Source organism: Aquila chrysaetos, chromosome 13, assembly GCF_900496995.4.
Source record: "Aquila chrysaetos chrysaetos chromosome 13, bAquChr1.4, whole genome shotgun sequence".
Classification (NCBI taxonomy): Eukaryota; Metazoa; Chordata; class Aves; order Accipitriformes; family Accipitridae; genus Aquila; species Aquila chrysaetos.
In genome coordinates this window covers 38743617-38756727 of record NC_044016.1, presented here as the reverse complement: position 1 = coordinate 38756727, position 13111 = coordinate 38743617, and the positions used below count along the sequence as shown (strand labels likewise).

At 40.2% G+C, this 13111-nt stretch overlaps 1 protein-coding gene across 11 annotated transcripts in view; it reads right to left on the bottom strand.

Moving 5' to 3' along the window:
* The window catches only part of DOCK5 (dedicator of cytokinesis 5), a 130991-nt gene that overhangs the window by 39723 nt on the left and 78157 nt on the right, over window positions 1–13111 (bottom strand). For all 11 annotated transcript variants that reach the window (XR_003926293.2, XR_003926291.2, XR_003926292.2 and 8 more), the window contains 12 exons: window positions 11481–11623; window positions 10750–10875; window positions 10076–10200; window positions 9600–9698; window positions 9376–9448; window positions 8403–8506; window positions 7535–7727; window positions 6032–6129; window positions 4987–5076; window positions 3753–3853; window positions 1200–1334; window positions 348–459 (listed from right to left, as the gene is read on the bottom strand). Coding sequence is in view for 8 of the 11 variants with exons in the window: in XM_030034999.2 (XP_029890859.1) it covers window positions 348–459; window positions 1200–1334; window positions 3753–3853; window positions 4987–5076; window positions 6032–6129; window positions 7535–7727; window positions 8403–8506; window positions 9376–9448; window positions 9600–9698; window positions 10076–10200; window positions 10750–10875; window positions 11481–11623 (1399 nt within the window). In the remaining 3 variants the exon portion in view is untranslated. The remainder of the gene's footprint in view (window positions 1–347; window positions 460–1199; window positions 1335–3752; window positions 3854–4986; window positions 5077–6031; window positions 6130–7534; window positions 7728–8402; window positions 8507–9375; window positions 9449–9599; window positions 9699–10075; window positions 10201–10749; window positions 10876–11480; window positions 11624–13111) is intronic.

Here is a 13111-nt window from a genome sequence, read left to right as displayed (position 1 = left end):
TAGTTTAACATTTCTGTCTCCATCACCCTCAAACCTGGTGTTACTGGTTGAAGTGTCTTCCACACTGCAGTAGATTACACCTTCATTGGTTGTTAGCTTTCATCCTAGCAGGTGCTGAAGGGTTGTCAGCAAAGCCACCACTCTCATCTTCATTTGATAAACTTTGGGGTTTAAATATTCCTTTCCTGCCACACACGGTTCATTAAAACAGACATTCAGAGGTGGTGTGACTCATCTGAATGGGTTTTATGTGCCTCAAAGCTTGTCCCTTTTTCTGCCTGCCCCCCCCCCAACTGTATCAGTTGATCTAATAAAAGATATTACCTCTCCCTGCAAATTACGCATACCTTAATCTTGACAGCCTCCTCTAAAGGCCGATCCATGAGGACATTGAAGGAGAGGAACAGCTTGCGTATTGCATCATTAAATTCATCCCCATCTTCACTTTTCCCATAAAACCTACAAAGAACAGAAAGAGCTAGTTATACACATAAATCTAGGCTAACAGTGTCATAGTAGCTGAAATATGATTTTATCCTGTTGAACAACATCTTAATGCAATCTCCTTCTACAAAGACATGAGTGTAAAAATGGCATCAGGGATCCTGTAGTAATTTCCTGCTGAAATCTGTTATAAGGGAAGGGCTGCACTTTTTAAAATGCCATTGCATCAAATTCTGCTTGGGTTCCAAGAATCAAGTAGGTCATTCTGTATTAAACAAAAAAGCCAGCATGAACATGAGGAAAGGATTCCAAACATTCACTGTAAATCTCTGAAAACATGTTCTGAGGCTATGGTAAAACCACTGTCATTGACCATACCCTAACTGGACAACGTGTCATCCTCACCTCACCTAACAAGTAACTGTGTGTGCATTTGTTTCTTAAAGTTTCTTAAAATGAGCAAGTCATTCCATGTTTTCATTTTTTTAATAAACAACAGGTTCCTTTTCAGCACTACCATATGCTGCTTATAGCATGCTACAGATGACTAAAAGGATTCTCCTCTTCAAATGAGGTACTTCAATTTTTACTTGACTTACTTGCTCCAGTTGTAGACAAAGGGCAGAAAGATACTCTTCCTAATAATTCAAGGATAAAGGATATGCTGAAGAATATCCCCTCCAGTGGTGTTAACTGGAAGTAACTCCACTGACCTTCAAAAGGAGACATAAGGATGGCAGTGACCTTGGTCTCACCTCAGGTACAATATTCGTGACTGAACAATGAATCGGAATAGGTACTTCAAGGCTTTCAGAGCAGCAAATAGCAATTCTGTCTTGCTGGAGTCATCAGCATTTCCCACGTAACAGTTCAGTACTTTGGTGAGTTTCCTTTGGAAATAAAACAAAAAGGAGAATAGACAGTTAAGTTTCTGTGCAAGTTCAGCTTCCTTATTCCAGAGAGGAACTACAGTCTAATAAATAGATAACAGACAGGGGTTCCTCTTCACAGTCTATTGCCTTCTGCAATCTTTGGCTTCATGGGATGCAAGATTTTCATAACTAGTTTATGAATCCTCAGAAAAGTCTACAAATTTGTCTACAAAGTCCAGCTTCTTGATCTGCTTTTCTTTTTCCCTAGAATGAAGTGTTCAGGAAATTGGAAAACCCATTACTATTGAAAGTGGACTGACACCTTCTCCATGTGTTAGCATTCTCATGTGTGGAGTACAAAGGTCTTCTGAAGCAATACTTACTGAGCGCTTGGAGAACTGCAGACAGAAGTTGCATAAACACATTATGAGTATCTGCTATCTAGTCTCTGCCAAATCAGAAGATCAGGATCTTCTGTAAATGCTATGGCAGCTAATATTCAGGCAAAATCCTACTCCCTTCATTAAACAACTCACAGCACCCAAAGCAGCATGTAAGTGATAGCCAAGTATACAACAGCTTTTGCACTTGCTTGCTCTATTTGCCACATTGCCAGCATAATTCCCTAGTTTGTCTAAGTCTGGCATGTGGAGCACATGAAGGATGCTATATAATATTATAGTCCACTTGGCATTATGCAGACAGCACATTGTCAAGCTAAGCTGGAAAAAAAGGCAAGGGAACAACAAAACTAAGATACAGTGTGGTCATTAATCAAAGAAGTTTATTTATAGTGAAGAGAAATAAAAAGGATGATTCTTTCATAGGTTACAGGGAAGAAGGAAAGGAAATCATATGCAAGCAGTAGTTGCATGGCCAGGGCAGGGAAGAAAGCAGTCCAGGATATGGGGACTTCAGGGCTTTGTGGAATCGTGTTTCCTCACAGGATTATCTTTAGGCTGACAGCCATCAAGAGAGGCTGAATACTCAGGACTAGGAATTCATGCGTATCAGGAAAAGTAAGAAGAGATTTTGAGAGGGGAAAAGGAGTTTGGTTTGTGGTTTTGCCCTCCCTCTTGGCCTCAGATTTAACTTTTTAGTTGCCTGTTACCACGAGGGTAATGACCTTTGCGCTGAGGCGCGCTAGATCAAGGAGCTGGAAAGTCAAGAGACCCGTGTGTTATTCCTGGCTTTTCCCCCAACTTCCTGAGTATCCTTAGGCATGTAAGCCACGACCACCTATAGCACTTAAACAAATGCCTTGTTTTAAAGCACATGAAGTCAACAGGTTGACCGAAAGGACTAAATTTTCACATGTACCTAAATAAACTGGGCACCAGCTTTTTTCCTTCCCTGATAAAACACAACTAACAATTGTGAGCTGAATTTTTTAAACTGCTTTGAGTTCCACAGATAAAAAACGCTACAGGGAAACAGAATTACTCCCACTGTCCATACCCACACATCCAAATGTGAAGAACTGCAAATTTCTTCTAAACAAATGAAAGTCTATGTGAGAGAGTTTCAACATAAAAGTGTAATCTCATGTAATCCACATGTTTAAGCCCCACCATGACATTTAGCCCTTTTCTGAAGTCTGTGGCCTCCTCAACCTGCCTGGTTGTAGGCAGACAGTGGAGGCGAACACCACTCTTATCTCTGCTACCATTGACCACAATGTTGCTTGTATTATTTCAGCCACGCATGGTTCTGCTTCTGCTCCCCGTGACCGCATTCAAACATACCCCTAAAACTGTAGCACAGAGTACAAAGTATACAGACTCTTTCAAACTTTATTCTGCTCAAAGTACTTTTGGGGTGGGGTGGATTGAAAAGGTTAGGGCAGGTACTGGCAAGACAAAACAGTTCCATGAGCAGCAATACCCATAAGACCAGATTTCTTATGAATTTGTGTTCCTTCATCAATTTCCACGCCCCCACCACGTACCAACTTAGCGATATTTTCCGTTGCCTTCTGCATATACCCATAACTGCCACCCCTACCCACCAATCTTTTAGCAGCAATACTAAACCAAAGCACTCAAAAGTTATAAGGGAGAGATGTATACAGACCGACTGCATTAAACCTGTTTTCAATAGGAAATCAGGCTGAAAAACATGAAGATGCTTTTATAACGCCAACACACACACAGAGGACTACAGGTCAAAACAGAGTCTGAATCACACACTCTGATACAGGATTTTCCATGATAGCAGTGTCTTTTCCTTACAGAAAAAATTCTTACAACAGAAACCTTTTACAGGGTAAAAAGAGTAATTACAGGGTTTCTTTCTCTCCTGAAAGCACACAAGAATAGGGTGGAACACTCTCATCTGGTCTATGCTGCCTTTATCACATTAGCATAGTTTACTGAAACTATCAGTGAGACACTGTCTGAACGACAGCCTGTGGGGTCTGTGGTTACCAATACTTACACATATGCCAGGGTTGCACTGAAGTGCTTGTAAATATAAGTTTCAAGTACAGGGTTGAAATGCTGGAACTTGATGTCTCCGATCAAAGAAATAATAAATACCTGCCAAAAATTCAAAAGGAAACAGATGTACAGAGCCGCACAACCTCTAACTAGCTTGAACATAACTCAGTCTCTAATTGCATGTCATGTGTTTTGCTGGGTCATAGTTTTCATTTGTTTGTTTTTCTAATAGCATTAATGCTACAGGTAGCGTTATTAATATTCTAATAGTCACTAAATACTGCAGTGTGTGCGACTACATCATTGCTCAGAGGAAAGGTAGGTCATAGCAGCATTTGGATAGAAAATCTTACAGATAAAGGGAGCTACTTCTCAAAGCAACAACAGTGATACAGGAAGCAGCACTACTCACAGTCTTTCTGTGACATTGTCATAGCACAGGTCAAATAGGCACAGAGCTGCTGAAGGCCGTTTTTCAAAGCTAAGAAACGATGCTTTCCAAAGCTAGAACTTGAGATTCTGATGATTTATACTCATAGCAAACACTCAGTCCTGTTACTTCAATGACGTGTTAGAGCCAGGACATTCTTTCCCCCTACATTCACTCCTCCGACCAATGTCAGCCGGATACATCTGAATTCATATTTCTTCCTGAACTGTCAAGTACGTATTTGCTGATCAGCATGAAGCACACAGCTTTGTTACTGCACTGCACACCAAAGGCAGTGCCTTTCACACACATACTAAGCAGCCTCTCCAAAGATGCAGAAAAATCCTCATGAAGTCCTTTACTCAGTCATTGTAATCCTCCTATAAAGGTTCGGAGGAGCAGTCATCCCTACTGCCCAAGTACTGGGCTAGGATTTAGGGTGCGTAGGTTCTATTCCCGCCACAGCCACAAATCCTCCAACACCATGACCCTGAACAAATCATTTCACTTTGTGCTTCACATAGATAATACGGTTTTTCTCTTCTGTAAATTGCCTCAATGCAAGAAGTTATCTGAAGGAATTACTATAAATTATGTAAATGTTTATTGCTGTTTTCACTGTGGTTACTAAAAAGCTCAATGCGTATCTCAGTCCTAGCTCCTGAAAATGCCTTAAGAAGTGTTTAAATGTAATTTATTTCTCAGAGCAAAATACCAATCACTCATTTAAAGGAAGCACGAGGAAGAGACTGAAAACGTGGCTGAAAAACAAACACCCTAAATCCACAAAAGACTCACTCACCAGTGCATCAAACACAAGGAAGTCATAGGTTTCATTTTCTGACATTTCCATCATTATGTTGAAAAGTGCATCAAGGGTGTCTTGCAAAAACTAGAGGGGAAAAAAATAAATAGTAAAAGGGTGGGAAAAGATGACTACTTCTGGAATCCTGCACAAGAGCCTACTCTTTTGGATCATTTTTCCCCTTCCAGCCTAGGCCAGTTGAACTGTAAAAACTGTCCATGAAAGAACATTTAAAGAGAGATCTTAGTCCTGTATTCATTCACATGCTTGTCATGATCATCACACTATTCTCCCTCACTATAGCAAGGAAGATCTTTTCTTATCAGCTCTGAATGGCCCCACTTTTATGTTTTATTGCCTTTTTATCTAGCAAGAGGCCTACTGAATACACTTAATTCTGTCCATATAGTTTAAGCTTACACTGGGCCAAATCAACTACATACACTGTACTAAGGCATGACATTTTATGTAAAGACTGGTTTGCAATGACACAGTCTTTACTTTAGTTGTTCAGCAGTTAAGTAAAACCATCGCCTTGCATAATCCCAAAAGATCCACACTTGGAACCACAGGAAGTCTTACCTCCTAAATCCTTCAGCAGACTATTTTCTGTGGCATTTGCCCACATTTCAGGTCTATTCCCCACAGTACTTTGACTACAAGCTCTTTGGGCCTTCTCTGCACTCTGTTCCTAGATTGACAGCAAGTCCCAAATCACAATAGAGGCCCAGAGCCACTACTGAAAATTAGAAGTTAGGTTTTGAATGTATCTTCTATTTTGTAAGGATACAGGGGAAAACAAAGTCACCACCATCTCCCCGATCCCAGTAACTTTTAGCTTCAGTAATTCTGGTGAATTCCACTAATGAGAGCTCTTGGGGCAAAGTATAACTTTTGTTCTCCTGTTGCTCAGCAGCTAGAATGGCTCTCCTGGCCTATATAGAGAACTTTTGGGTACAACACAATTGCAACCCTTCAAGGTCAACATCAAGCACAAACATAAGTGTTTGCGTAACAAGGAGACCCAAATCTCTATGCATACCTTTACAATTTCTCCTCCTTCCACCTCCATTAGCTTCCTTAGGTTGTGAGATATGTTCTGAGAGTTAGAACGCCAGTTCAACAAACCCAGCAGGTCAACTAGCAAGGACAGAACATCAGCAATTAGAAACAGATTACAATAACAAAGCTGACTTAATGGCTGCAGAACAATACAGAAGTATTAGAGGTTATTTTTAGAATCAGTTTACAAGGAAAAGTCACACTGATGCACAGAATATTACCCTGAGATAGTTCTTTTGTCTTGGCAAGAAAGTTAAGTTTTGCTATGAATGGAAACCCGGGTGTAATTTGATAATACAAGGCATTTGGTAGACAACTTTCCAGGCTTCTCATTCACTCGAGAGAAGGTATCTCAAGATAGGAATTTTATTAGTCCATGACTTTTCTTACTAATGCTTGTGTTTACTTTAGAGCAGCCTCTTGGAGATGGTTCTTAAAGTTAAACCTCTTGTATAAATTACATTAAGCTGCAGAGCTGTTCATCACAGTTCTGGGATATCCCAGGACCTCAAGTTTAGTTACAAACTACAGCTGAGGCTTTCAGAGGAGTCTGGCAGGTTTCACACACATCTTGCATGTTAATGAAATATGTACATATCATCTCTGTTCTGAAACTAAATTAATTTACTACCTTCAGATGTAAGAATACATGTGAAACTTAACAGCCCTGACAAAGAATGCCGCATTCAGAAACAGAGGTTACATGCAGGAGGGCAGAAAGATGCAACTGTGCTTGGCCTGCACATCAGACAGGATAATGAAAGTCAGAGTCAGTCCTCATGCACATGGATGTATCAGTATGGCATTTAACTTAAGCTAACTGGCCAAGCTTAAACAGTGAGCACAACAGCTCATGCCCATCTCCCAGCAGCTACACAGGTACACCTTGATGGAGCCACAGCTGGTGTCATTTTCACAAGCTTCTTTCCCAAAGTCAGAGAGTATGTTATCCCAAGAGCCTTCCAGATCTAGTGGAAACTTCACATCATTTACCAGCAGGTTCCAGCATAAACTGTATTTATTCGCATATATACATCATTCTTCATTTTGACCACTTTGGCAACATGCAAAGCAGAGTTAATGTCTAATAGCATCCTAAAGAGTTCAGTTCTAATTGCTACATTCTTAATAGGCAGAGGAAAGAAGGTAAGTAACCTTAAACATTTATGATTCTGAACACACATACACTGTCACTGACGGGTGCCATTTCTATACCTGCTGACAAACCTGTTCAATTTAACATTGGTAGTTTGGATAAAATATTCACATGACATGGTCTCTAGTGGCTGCATACACATCTTTGTAGCTTGTACTGGCAACATGATGCCAACAATGGTGGGATTGGGCTGCCATTGACACATGAAACCGCAAGATTAAAGCTAAAGCACTATGCCCACACATGGCAAAAAATTTTGCATAGAGGAAGTGCTGCCTTTACTTCAAATATACAGCATGATAGCTAGGCTGCTAATGCAAAACCTACCATTCTGGGTAAGTTTGGTGGAGCAGATCAAAGTGGCAATCTGGAAGCTGTCTTTTGTACTATCTTTAGTGGGTGTGAAGTTGGCTAGATGGTGCAGGTTTTTCCCCGAGGGGGCCTCCTTCTCCTCTATCTCCGTTTTGGTGCAAGGAAGAGTTAAATAGCATTTAGCATCTTCCATTTTCTTGTTATCACCCTGTTGGTTGAACACAGCAAAGACAAGGGTTATCTCACACTGGGCACACCTTGTCTGACCTCTTGCAGTTCTCATCTGCAGACACACTTCAACACAGTGACAGCCAGAGAGAGCTTTAAACATCTTTTCATGTCTATAGTTGTTTACTCACGTTGTCTGTTTGGGTCTCTAACTTTAGGGAACAGAAGTTGCCCATACTGCCAATGAACTAAGCTCTTTTCAGAGTGATTCAAGCCACAGACTTCAGGAGGGTTCCCCCCTGCCCCACTTCACAGCTTTCTACTGCAATGCATTAACTTTTTCCTCTTACTGTGATTAAGGGCACCAGGTTTCTCTGCCCATCACACACTGATCCTCCAAAGCAGGTGTTCACCAGGCCTGTTTGTTGCACACTGTCTAGATGAATGATGTTACAGGAAAAGTGCTCTATACAGGTACATACAAGGATGTACCGGATTTGTGTACTTGCAGTCAGAAAACCCATCAGTGAAAGCAGAGCTGAGGGTGACTTAAAAAAAAAAAAAAAACCAACAAAAAACCCAACTGTCCTGCTATCCTAGAAAAATTATTTAAAATCTCTGCACTGATGATGTTTACATTGCTAGGAAAAAAATCAGCCAAGAGAGCTGTTTTGATTAGTTAAACAGAAGTGAAGGCTGCAAATGCCCAAGCTACCTTGTAAACAATCAAATTGTGTTTGCCATCTTGCAGTGTTGTTCCATCTGCATTCATCAACTTCACAAAGCCCATGCCAAAAGCTCTCTCAGACTTATCCCTAGCTGCAAACAGAAAGAAAAATCTTTATTACAAATTGTCTTATTTATGCCCATACGATCCATAATGTAGCTCTAACTATGTGCAGCTTCTTCTTTATTTAATAGCATCACACGATAATGCCATGGAGCTAGCAAACTTTGCGATCCACCGTAGAAAGAGCCCTCTTTCTTTCCCTCTCATCTCAAGGCACTTAGTAAGTATCTGCAACTACACAGAAAAATGTCCTCTCTGAAGCATCTCTTGCCACACAACTTTAGCAGTTAATTGTGCTGCTGGATGGACATATATAATCGTATAGATATTTTGGTTGGGACTTCGCAAATCTGCTTGTGAGCTATGGATGTGGAATTACGTCACTGCATCTCCCAGGTACCTTAAGAGAATTTTTTTCAGAGCCTTTCAAGGACTTAGTCTCAAATTATTGATTTTGTTTCAGGGCTCTGAAGTCCTTTGATAAAACTTCTGGCGCTAACTTTCTCATTTGCCATTCATTAACCTAATTTGAAATCCTCCTATAGGAAGACCATTAGAAGCCCACCAGCCCTTGCACTGAATTTTGTGAAGGCCTTGAAATAAAGTAAAAACAACACCACACACTGAGAAACCAAAGAAGCAACAAGCATGGACAACAGTCTTTCAAAGGGGATAACATGTTGCTCCCTATCTAATCTTAGTTTTAGAACAAAACCAGCACCAAACCTTTTTTAAGGCTGTAAAAATTTTGAAATTATTTTTGTTTGCTTGCAAGAAAATCCACAAGACTGGAAATAAGTAGAAATGCAAGCACTACACCTTTGGTGGATACTCAGAAAATCTCAATGAGAGTAAGAAGAGCACAGTACTCCTGCAGATCTTCTTTTCTGATACTTACATTCCTGTGATGACCGATGACGGAAAGTGAATCTTAAATGGCAACGACTGACTTCTTCTATTGCAATGGACACCTGCACATGACAATACACAAAGAAAAAATGCAGCACCAGCATTCTCTATCTCCAGGCAATTTACAGGACACTGTTACTGATGTGCCTACTGATTTTAAATTAGTTTGTTTTGGACACAAAGGAAGCAAGACTGTAAATTACACACTCCTACCTTTACAGTTTCATACCAGCAAGGTTGCTTGACTTGATAATAAACAACAGACTTATATTCTGAGACACCTTCATAACCGGCACCAGGATGGATAGCTTTCTTTGGACAAAAAGACAAGGGGAGAGGGGGAAAGAAAAGGTAAGGTCTAGAATGAAAGCAAGAAGTATCTTGGGTCAGAAATTTTCAGAGCATGTAACTGTCAGAGTTACTCAAGGTCTATGCTTCACAGTCAAGGGAACTCAATGCATGTCACCTCTTTCAAAGTTTTACAGAATCTTCAGAGATTTGCTCACATCCCTTATTAATTAAAAAAAAAAATCACTGAATATTCAAATTTGGTCACTGAGATCACCTATAATATCTTTTGTTCATTATCACACAGTTCTTGCATACAGTTGATATATAAGATCCTATGGACCACAGCTATCATCTAGCAAACACAGCAGCCTTGTGACCTCCTGCAAAGGCCATCATACCTCTTGGAGATTTCCATCTTCATCATGTACAGACATGGTGACTTCTACATTCTTGGGAGTCTTCTTCTTCCCTTTGTCAAATTCCCCTTGTATCAGGGTGACATAGATATCATTTCGAACATCACCTAAAATTCATAGCGCTTAATGAGTTGTATTTCTCATACAGACAGTTTTACAGGTTAACATTTAACATCCTTGGGTTCCAGGTTATCCTTATCTTCTTCTTAGCCTTTACTGATACCACCTAATTAATGACACGCAACATCACACCATTTCATCTTCATCTCAAATTACACAAAATCTTTTAAAATGTACCATTCTCCTTTTTATAAACCTCTATCTTTACGTAACTTTTAAAACGTAATGAGCTCTGTAAGGCTAAATCCACTTTGAATGGATTAAATAGAGCAGAGTCAAACATATGCAACAAAAATGTCTCTTTGAATAAACAGAAGTTTTCTTCCAAAAAGTACACACACTATCATTTTTCAGTATAAGAAAGGAAGCTTATGTTTTCACTTCTTTGACAAAAAATAAATGATCAGCTGGGAATTTCAAGAAAAATGAAAGCAAGTTTTTCAGACAGCTTTAAAATAAATCTGTTCATAACAGAAATTCTAGAATTTCAACCACCTCTTTCACTCCATGGAAGTATAGAGGCATATGGGACCTACCAGGAAGGATTATCTCAGGGAATCCCATTTTGCGAGCCACAGCAGTTGATCTGTCTACAAGGTGGGAAAAATCCTTTTGAACCTGTGCTAGATCGCCAGGAAGCAGTTTCAGGGAGACCCAAAGACCTAAGAAAAAAAAAAGGTAACACTCCTTTACTGAAAAAAAAGTATGAAAACATGAAATTTAAGCCTATGCTTAACAGAAAACTGTTTCTTCATGTGATCTCCATGCAACAATGCTTTAAATATCCCAAGCTGGTTCTCACTTGCCCAGTTCTCTATCTCCCTAATGCTGAATAAGACCTTACTGGACAAGTAGATTCTCTGAAGTAAAATACAAACTTTCTGAGGTGAATCCACCAGTGTATTTGAGTAAAGGCCAGACACACAAGCAGGAGCAGAAGAATCCTGAATAATGCAGTTTAAACCCAAAGCCATTTAGACTACGCAAACAGCCATGTTCACTTAAAAATATTTTAAAATGTTAAAAACATTACATTACTAGCAAATAAGTCGTCACCTAGAGAAGTTCTTGTTTTGATCTTTTTTTTAGCTCCCAATGTGCTGGGTCGCAGCCATTACAGAGACCATACATTTGGCTCAGGGAAGGTAGCAAACTCCAATAAGCCTTGATCTCTGGACTTTCACAAGCCATTTATTTTCCTCTGTAAGCAAGGGGAACCCTTCCCCGCACCAGGTTTTTACATTAGCTTCTCACCCAACTGCTGTACCTTGCCCTTTATGATTCACTTCCTTTGCAGCGATGACTTTGTTGAAGACAGAAGTGAGGGGCTCATTTTCTCCAATCACATGGGAAGTTATCAGTGGGGACATGATTAGCTGTCGCTGTCTGATGTATGTTTCCATGGCAATCCTGAGAAGAGCAACAATAGAGACTGGGTAGCAGACAAACATCAAACATGTGCTCTGCAAGAAGAGGGCTGGCCAACAGCTGACTGTTTTCCAAAGAAATATTTTTTTTAAAGGATTCCATGGGAATTTTTTTTTAATCCTTCACCTGCACAAACCCAATGGAAGTACATTTAAACTCTCATACCAGGAAACACATCACAGTGCTAGCTCAGACTTAGGATAAGTAAAACTGACCTAAAGACTCCATGACTACCTACATTTGTATCATACTGAAATAGCAGTCTTCAGGACAACCATAAACATAGCCAGCTGTACTTTGTTCTTGTTTTCCATCCACAGACTGCCTTGCAGACCTGTGAGAACAAGTCCAGCTATCGGCTACCACACAGGAACAGCTCAGCACATAGAGCCTTGCACTCCCATCACATGAGCTGAGCCCTGTCTTCAGGTGCACCTCAGAGCTGTCCCTAAGAGACTATGTAGATTAACTAGTGATAAGTTAACATAACTAATGACTGCTGTGAGATCTCACAAGTGATGAGCCTGTCCCTAGTCACAAACATGTCTGTCAAGCTTTGGATCTTGAACCCGACTTCACTCCTATACCCACACCATCAATAATGAACCAAAGCGTATACAAAACGATGTCTTCACTGGCTCCCCATCCTTGTAGATGCGTCCAGATTTGGATCTAAATTCAGCCTCATTAGAACAGAAGAAAAATGTTTAAAAAAAAAAAAAAAAGAAAGAAAAGATAGCAGACTAACATTATTCTGCAAAGGAAGAGACATCCTTCTTAAAAACCCACACAATCTCCCCTGAAAATACCTTGTAATAACATATGGCTACACCAAATTGATCGCTGTTTTTAGGACTGTAACAACATGGCTGAGTCTACCCAAACAAGCTTCATTTTAGTTACTGTAATGTGCTGAAAAAGTGAGCAATCAGAGAGCAGGCAGAACACGCAAGTCTAACTAGCAATACAGAAATGCAAAACACACTGGGCTTGACTTTCTTTCCCAGAAAGAGGGACAAATCCCTTTTCTACTGTCCTCTGACTCACCTTTACAAGGTAATCTGGAAAGTTAAGAGGCAGACAATACAGAAGGTACCGCACAATAGTGACAAGGAGGACTTGTGTTCTCTATGCTCAGGTGTTTCTGAAAACCTTGCCTCTCAACCCCCTAATAGTTTTGAGGGTCACATCCCCCAGACCCCACAACGTTATTTTGCACTGTACTCTTCTTTCTTACCTCAGATGATATGGGTACCTAGTAATTTCAGCTGCGTTGCCAAAACTCCTTAAGCAATTTAGCCTACCATACAGACATATAAATCAAGGGGAACAAAGGCTTCAGAGGGCTGACAAAAATCTTTTCCTTCAAAGAGCTGACTAGTGCCATAAGCTAATCTATTTGTAGAGACCTTGGTACACTGCCAGGCTCCCATACAAATTTGTCCTTCTCCAAAGGACAACTGCTTTAAA